Source organism: Triticum aestivum, chromosome 5A (assembly GCF_018294505.1).
Source record: "Triticum aestivum cultivar Chinese Spring chromosome 5A, IWGSC CS RefSeq v2.1, whole genome shotgun sequence".
NCBI classification, from domain to species: Eukaryota; Viridiplantae; Streptophyta; class Magnoliopsida; order Poales; family Poaceae; genus Triticum; species Triticum aestivum.
The window spans coordinates 559,100,922-559,109,987 of NC_057806.1; the positions used below are offsets into that span (position 1 = coordinate 559,100,922).

Sequence of the window (9,066 nt, forward strand, 5' to 3'; positions counted from 1 at the left end):
ACCAATGGTGATTTTATTTCTGCCTGATGACTTGCTGTCATATTGTTTTAGCAAAGAAACCAACAAACAAGGAGAGAAGACTTAAACAAGAGAGATGTATGAGGATGCCGGTGTCTCACCAAACATGTATTGTGTGAAGACACCCTTCGTCCGACCTAATCTTGACGATCATCCTCAGGTACACACATACATGTTCTTCCCTGCCGCCTCTTGGTTTAGTTCACATGTCTTGAATTACTTTGATCCTTTTGGTAACATCAAACTGGGTTGCATAGAAGTAACTGCTAACTGGGTATGACCTTTGTGAGGAATCTACAGCAGCACTTCCAAACCCCCGGGTTGTTTTCATCAGCAAGCTTACAGCTGACCACATGGTGTTACTCGATAATACAACACTGTACAATGCACCTAAGATTCCAATGGATACCTGTCGAAGCGATGTGGTCATCAGCATGTATGCTCTCAATCTCCTGGTAGAGCATTTTCCCTTAAACGATGCTACTGTCACATGATGCATATCATTGTTTTGTTGGTTGGTAATTTGACCTACACAACACTTGTTGATATTATCCTTTCCAGGATGCAAAATGATTCTTCATTTTGGGGTGCCAACTATGCTTAGATATAACATTCAGTTTTCTCCCGTTGCAACGCACGGGTATTTGTGCTAGTAATTAATTAAAAAGAGAAGAGGAGCAGCAATCGCTTCCCGTCGGAGATCCCTCTACGCAACAAGAGCATCTAGTCACTAGTCAGTGCAATGCATGCGCGCGTGGGGCGGTAGCAGTTTGCCGGCCGAGCCGCGCCCCCGTAGATGCGTGCCGTGTTGCGTGGAGTAGCCTCGGGGCCTCGTGGGTTGGGTGGTGCGTTCCTCCGAGGATAGGAGGGGAATCAGAAGCCTGCTCCAACTTTGGCACCCCTGGCGCAGGGCATCGCGGACGTGACGAGAGAATATTAGCAGCATCCTGGCGGATAGCGTGCGTGGTACGGGGAAGATGGAGGAGCTCTCGGCGATGCAGGAGCGAGGGAGCCTTGCTCCGGCTGGAATTTTCTTTCACTTCAGTTAGTTAAAGGCAAAACAAAAACAGACGAATGGAATATTCGTATTCTCCTCCTCCTTTGCAGCTTATTATTCTCTGCGAATCCTTTTTTTCTTTCTCTTTTTGCCGTGGCAGCGTAGGCAGGAGGACCGGGAGGGGGTGGAGCGGACCTGCCACATATATATTGCCCTGTGAAGACGGCGATCCTGGCGACCGACGACGGCACACCGCACACGGCGGGGCAGCTAATAAACACGCCGTCTGTCTGTCGACGCCGCCTTGGTTTGGTTCCAGCCCATCCGATGAACTCGCCGTCAGTGACGTTGCAGCAGAGGCGAATGGGCCAAACAGCCGAGTAGTAGGCCCCACGCACTGCGCCCTCCTCTTTAGAATACGCCACGTCACACGGATGCGGCTTCTCAACCAAACACTGACCATCGTCTCACACGCACAACTCTGCAAGGAAACAAATAAGTCATGCTAATTCTCCGACTGTTTTACAATTTTGTTTACATGTAGACATCCAAGACATTCGGCGTGTCATAAAAGGTCTGTTCATGTAGTCGAAAAATCATACTGTCTGTTTTCAAGGCTTGAAAAAAGTGGTGCATTTAGTCAGATCGACTGCACTCCGTTGTGGACTAAGAGTTTACTAGCAAACCCGTAAAAACACATCCGCAGACTTATATTTTTGGAGAACTCGACCAATTCACCTCCATGCAAAGCCTAAAAACACCACCTTAACAGATGAAAAAGTACAAACTTGACCCTGGTGTTATTTCGCTACCCAGAGGGTGGTTTAGTAAAGGTAACAGGGAGACATTTTTGCTCTGTTCCCCATTCCTGATAAACAAGTGTTTTGTAGTGTCACATACAACTTCTTCAACGCCATTTAGCAACAATTTCCACCTGCCTAGTCAACGGTTTAAATGTCTGGCAACGACTGAGAGCTCCTTTTGTTGTATCAGCTTCCAAGCTGGGCATTCAGGCTTATTATTATTGTTGTTGCATTGTACACTGTAGTAACTGTGATGTTGGTCCGAACATCCTTTGCTATATTAGATAGAAAAATCACAGCGCGGTGACGAGCCTGCTGTCGAATGTGAACCGACAAGCCAGCCACGCCAGGCAGAGGAACATCTTGTCCGCTGCAAAGAGCTGCGTTGTACAAGTACAGGAGAACGGGAGGTCAAGTTATTACACAGGTGGGACTCTGCTTGCGTTGTCAGGCACGATTTGTGCGCCTTCCAACTTGAAGAGCCAGCTCGGTGTCTATCTTGAGAGATATGTCGAGCGCCTTCACGGAATGCGTCAACGCTCCACTGCAACGGACCGACAAACTGTCAGAACCACGAAAATGAGAATTAAGGAGCTGTCCGTTAAGAGATTAAGAAAGGTGTATTCATGCCTTGAAATGTATGTAACTCCAGTTTCTCCGATTTTCTTCACCGTATCCATCGTCACATTTCCAGATGCCTGCAGTTGAGAAAAAGGAAAAGAAAACGCTCAACATCCAGCACAACTCGCGTCATATACAGCCTATTTGTAACTCATCTGCTACAGCTAGGAGTCTATCAGAATTAGGGCATACTAGCAGGCGACAACAAAGCAATACCGAGATAGTCACGTTGAAAAGATACCCTTTACTAAAAAAAGGGACAGAGGAACACTGGCGGAGCTACGTTAGGGCCGACCTGGGCCGTGGCCCACCCAGCTTTGGAAAAAATAAATTGATACCTAGGCTCAGACCTCCCAACCCACACCGCTGGAAAGGATGCAACCCATGGCCCAGGAGCTCACGCCTCACACCACGTGGAAACGCAGCACTCGACGACTCAGCAGCCACCGCCCGCCATCACGCAGCAACCGCAGGCCGCCGCCCACCGGCCATGGGGACTGCGACAACACATCAGCCGTCGTCCACTGGCCCACCGCACACAGCAGCAGGGCGATTCGGATCGGCCAACCCATGAGTCCATGTGGTCACTAAGGCAACTAAGGTAACACCCCAAAATGAGCTATTCTTTAATTTGATCCTATCCTATCTCAAGACTCAATCTCTCCAATTTCCCTGAATCACTACAAGCTGCACATATAATTTCTTTGAATCATTCCCAAATTATCTTCCCCTAAATTTCACTTATTGCCAATATGCTAGCATAAATAATTCACTCACTTGTTTACAGATTACAGATGGTAGTATAGGTAGCTATGTGCAAGGCCAGTCAAAATTGTAATGCCTGGCAAATTATATCATATACTCTCTCCGATCAGAATTAATTGACGCGGCCTCTATACGATGTAAAACTTCAATTAATTTGGATCGAAGGGAGTAGTAAATTTTGGCATAACTTCTTTTGTTTATATATTCTCACTTGATCTTGTAACAAATAAGAAGAGAAGATATACTGATTAATGCCAATGATCCAGAATTTGAATATTTTTGTGTTCTTTTTGTCCCGCCCAACAATTTATTTGAAGCTCCGCCACTGCAGGGGAACATGATGGAATTTTGCTCTCAAAAGTTGAACTTCATACCTCGGTCTCAAATCTTCCATTTATCAACTGAACTGCATCTTTGAGCATTGATACATCTAGATCCCCATTCGGAAGAGGGACGACCATATTATCCAACATTATACGAGTTAATGAAGTCTTGTTCTCATCAGTATACTTCAATAAATCTCTAACTTCCTCGAGTGTCCTTGTCTCAACCTGATTCATAGGATATACAAATGTGAATACATGCATGGTAAGTCACAGGGAAAATTTATTTTAGATGGCATATGCAACCACAACCATAATACCTCAACAGGAACTGCAAGATTTTCCTTCTCCAAGAACTGATCAACAGATGTCATTGCATTTGTAATGCCCCCGGCAACAGAAATATGATTATCTTTTATCATAACCATATCAAATAATCCAAGCCTGTGATTCTTCCCACCACCAATTAGTACCTACATACATGTATATCATGTATATCGAGCATGAGCAAAACTGCATCACAACGAAGGGCAAAGAACTAAAAGTGATGAATGGCCACATGAAAAAGGTATGCTTACTGCCCACTTGTCAACCAGGCGTAAACCTGGAGCAGTTTTTCTTGTTTCCAATATGCATGCAGGACGAGCAGCATCAGCCATGGCCTGAATGGAAGTAGGAACAACGACATTCTCATATGAGCAACATAGAAGCAAATTATGACAGAGAAGGGATACCATATATAAGCTACAATAAAATAGCACCTATCACCTTCGTCATTGTAGCGATTCCACTCATTCTTTGCATGAAATTTAGCACAACCCTCTCAGCAACAATGATACTCTGAGCACACCCTTAATATAAAGAATAAAAATGGGGGAGAGAAAATTAAGACGGAGTTGACACAACATCATACTGTTAAGTGCTGCTGAATATGGCAAATTCAAGGCATTTTACCATATACTTTGCCAAACTGCAATCCCTTATGCACATAATTTCCATCAGCCTCAAACCATTCAACCTGGAAAATGTCCAAGAAGGAACAACAGGTACAGACCCATAGTCAATATCACATATGATACCTCAATAACCATATCTGCAAAAACAGAAAATGGAGAAACCGATGTGATAGACATACCTTCAACGACGGATCAACTTGGTTAAAAATCATCTCAGCCAGGCTTATGCCTGCAATGGCACCATCCTCCTTAGCAATAAAAGTGGCTTCAGCTTTCACATCGGTTGGTATCGTAGCCAAACATGACACATCCCCTAAAGGTGTTGACAGACAGTTAGAACATTATCACAGTGAAAGATGACACATGTATGACCATTCAAAAGCGGGAAAAAGTTTCAGAATCAGAATAGAACAAAACCCAACTTGCATAGCAACTTGTCAAGAAATGACCCAACTGGAGCTTATCCAGTTATCTCCACTTCTTTAGCTAATAGGTCACCGTTTGAGCGAGAACCAATGGTCACGAGTAGGTTGATTACCAAGAAAGCACCTGACACGACTGGCTAAAAACACAGACTTGGGATGAAAGCAAGGAAACGTAGTGTCTGGTACTGCTTGCTGGAGAGTGAACATCACATATAAGTGGATACAAATTGATCTGATCCATTCAATGTCCTCATTCTTCCATCATCAATGACCTTTTTTCTCATGTACAACAACAAGCCAACAGTAACAACTAACAAGTTAGCTAGCTAGACACCTGACCTCTGAATCCTGGTTGCAGCAGCAAATTGGATAACTAAAATGTGGCCTCCTGTCGCAATCAACCAATCTTAGGGTCAGCGGATCGACTGCAGTTTCGGACTAACTCTTAAAACGGCAAGGGCACATCAGAGTCCTGTCACTGCACAATTTCAACTGATAGTGAGTCAGCACCTGGAACTACAGGGCTAGCTTAAGCTGTCGATCACGGAGCACTAACGGGCAATTCGAGCCCAAAGAGGCAGCACACATGAAGAAAAATTCGAGCAGACGCTTTCGCTCAACGATGCGGGACATGAGCACTCGTGCTGAGCACAATTGGCAAATTGGAACTCGGAAGGGACGAACAGGAGGCTAGCACAGGAGTGGAGCGATGCGGGCACGTTACCTCGGTCGCCGGCGTCCTCGGAGAGGGCGAGGGCGATGACGGCGCTGAGGTCGTAGGTGGGGTGCGCCGGCGGGGGCACGGGCGACGGCGCCGGGCGCGCCTCGGCGGACATGGAGGCCGAGGGGGCGGCGCGGGGGCGAGCGGGCAGGCGCAGGCGGGCGCTGGGGCGCGGGTTGCCGGAGGAGGAGGAGGAGGAGGAGGAGGAGGATGGGAGGTGCTGGCGGATGGGCGCGGCGGCGGTGGGAGTCGCGGGCGACATGCGCAGTAGGCGGCCCGGCGGGGAAGGGGCGGCTGGGTGGAGGTTGGGGCGCGTGCCAGCGGCGGAAGGGAGCTGCCTTTTTCCTGTGCGTCCGCGGCGCGGGGTGTGGTGCGGTGCGGCTTTGCGTTGAACCAGACGACACACCGGTGGTGCAGGAACCGGCTCCTCTACCGTGCCGCTGGGCACGGCAGACTGCCGTGCCTTCTTACGCACCAGCGTGCACATTATCTTAACAAGCCCAGCCGTTCACCCGATGCATCACGCGGCTGCACAAGTCAACTAATTAACGATTTCCTTGATTCTAAAAAAACAATTTCCATCAACTAAAAAAACCAATTGATGATTTTCCGTTGCTAAAAAGCTAATTAACTATTTTTGAACCCCTAAAAAAATACTATTTCCCCTACAAAATACTAATTTACTATTATTGTCTCAAAAGACTAATTACCTATTAGTTAATATACATGAGCAACATGCGCAAAATGAAAACGAACTCATATTATAAAAATGGTTTTATTTGTATTTTTTTGTCTCAATGATTTATTTAAATAATTCTTTTAGCCAATATGTTTGTATCGAAATAGGCCTTCGTCCCACTTTGTATATAAAGCAACACCCAAATAGAGTACATGGTCGAATGATACAAGATGGAGGGGCAGCTCCCATACAATGTCGAGCCACCCGCGCCACCATGAGGTCTCCAGGACAAGCGCGACGAGCCCAACACCACAGGTCCGGATCAGGGCGTCACCAATGCCGATGAGAAGAGCAAACGCCCGAGCTACCCGCCGATACACCTCTCGCCGCCCACACGACCGAGAGGGTGCCCACCACGACCACCATGGAGCCCGGGGATGTAGAGAAGCACCGGCGCCCACGCGAGGAAGAAAGAGAGGCCCCACAACAGCAAGCGACGACCAGGCTTCGCCTCGCTGCACCCCCCCGGCGACGGCAAGGGAGGAACATAGTGTTGTGCACGGCCGACGAACTTGTGACTGTGAGCGTGCGATCGGTGGACATGCTGTAGTTACACAAGTAGCATGAAAAAAAGAATCCACCAAAATAAAAATATACCAATAAAACTGATAAAAAATAAAATAAATTAAGAAACCATTTTTATGAAAATTAGTTGTAGAAATTTAGTACATGTATGGGCAAACATGTTAGCTAATATGAGTTCATTTTCATTTTTTAAATGTTGCTCGTGTATATTAATTAATTAATAGGTCCTCCCAAAAATATTAATTAATAGGTAATTAGTCTTTTGAGATAATAATAATACATTAGTATTTTATAGGGGCAATAGTTTATTTAGGGGTTAGGAAATAGGTAGGAAAATAGTTATTTTTTCATTCTACCTGTGAAGCCGCGTGATGCATCAGTTTTTTTTTTTCAGAAAAGCATGATGCATCAGCTGAACGTCTGGGTTAGGATAGACTTTCGGGCAGGAGGTAAGCCTTTCTGGCCCATATCAATGTGCACACTGGTGGTGCGTAAGAACTAAGAAGGCACGGTAGAGGAGCCGGTTCCGGTGGTGCAGGCCACAGTCGGCTCGCGCCTCGGTCGGACCGCGGTGAGGACGGGGGTGCTTTTCTTTCTTCACTACTTCATGATGAGGCCGATCTAGTTCCAACGTCGTTTCTGCATCGAAAGTTTTACGTCCAGTTCATGTCACACTTGTATTCTGCTCGTACTCCACCGGTTCAACGTCGAAAATTTGTGTGTTTTTTTTGTGAAGGAAAAATTAGTTGCTAGTTGTAAATTTTTTCATGTGGTGAGTTGGCAATTGTAACTAATCTTGCTTATATACTGTCCACATCATTTGATCGATCGTAACTTTGCCTCCCAAACCCTAGCCGCCGCCATCACCACCACAGCTTCCATACACGCCGCCACCTCGGTGCCCCTCCTCTTTCCTGTCTGGCGACGACGTTGGCGACAAGAGGAGTGGGGACACTGCTCGCCTCGTATTATATTTTTCTCAAGTTTTTGTTCTCCCGCAACATCGAGAAGGTGGTGGCGGTGATGACGTGTTGGAATAAAGTCTCTTCAGCCTCTTCCTACCTCGACGACGTCCGATTCGGCGTCGACGAAGGGTTTGTGAGAGTTTGTGTCCCCAGATCTATTGGTTCCTTTCAGATCTTAGCAGTTTGTATGTCTTTCAAGGAGAGCTATTGATGTGGCGACTTCGACGTCTTCTTCCATGTTGTTATGTGACTTGGTCTGGTTTCTCCAACCCGTTGAACTGATTTTGGTGGATTGCAAGCCCGTTCTGCGTGGGGTGATGCTTCAGCCGATGCTGCTTCAGCAATTTATAGATCTTGTCTCAAGGAGCGAATGGCTATTGTGATCTTTAAAGTCTGGTATGGCAAGGGTGTTTGCAGGCGTCGCTTTACTTTATCATTGGTTAAGTGTAATTTTTAATCTCCGGCGGGCGGCATATAATCGGAGAAAGAAGAAGACAAGTATACTTATATTTTTAGTGGTTGTTTTATGTTCAGTTGTCCATCCATTGTCCTAGCTTTTGTTTTTCTCGATATTAATCAGGTCTAAAATGCCCTTAGGTGTCTTTGTTAAAAAATATCTCACTTCTATATAACTGAGCAGCTTATTTCCGAGTGCCAACAGAAACTCATAGGATAGTGGAAAATTCGTTTCCGAGCCCGAGCCCATATGCTCTCGTTATCTAGTCACTCCGTTCGCTTCGAGATCCCCGTCGTCATGTGTATTCTCGGCTGTATTTTCGCACGTATGGGTGTAAATCTCAGCCCGAGCTGTGCATTTATTTCGGGGTAGATACCGTTATGTTCCTCCGGTCCAGAAGAACTCTTGACGGTCCAGCCAGCTTCGTGGGCCCTGAATGGCCGGTGCTCCTTGCAAACACAGCATAGCAGGTTTAAGATATTCGCTCAAAAATAAAATAAAAGAGAGATGTCTAAATTATTCTCGCTAGCAGCGCACCTGTTAAATCATATCCCTAAAAAAAACCCTGTTACATCGTGTTTTGCTGCCAGAAAAATACCCTGTTAAATCGTGTTTTCTCAACAAAAAAAACCTTGTTAAATCGTGCGTGCTACAGTGCCAGCTCAAAACCTCCCCGCCGCAAGTGAACTTGCCAGCACGTCTGAGACTATCCCTGTTATGATCGACGATGTCAGCTGTCTTTTTTTTTTTG

General features: G+C 46.2%; 1 protein-coding gene across 1 annotated transcript; it reads right to left on the reverse strand.

Annotated features, from left to right (window-relative positions):
• Window positions 1-1,762: 1,762 nt before the first annotated feature.
• Window positions 1,763-6,055, reverse strand: LOC123104753 (nicotinate-nucleotide pyrophosphorylase [carboxylating], chloroplastic). The gene is made up of 9 exons (XM_044526633.1): window positions 5,633-6,055; window positions 4,663-4,796; window positions 4,482-4,545; window positions 4,296-4,378; window positions 4,106-4,189; window positions 3,848-4,000; window positions 3,579-3,755; window positions 2,449-2,516; window positions 1,763-2,362 (listed from the first exon to the last, which is right to left on the reverse strand). The coding sequence occupies exons 1-9, from the start codon at window positions 5,889-5,891 to the stop codon at window positions 2,266-2,268; spliced, it is 1,119 nt and encodes a 372-aa protein (XP_044382568.1). The 5' UTR covers window positions 5,892-6,055; the 3' UTR covers window positions 1,763-2,265.
• Window positions 6,056-9,066: the final 3,011 nt, after the last annotated feature.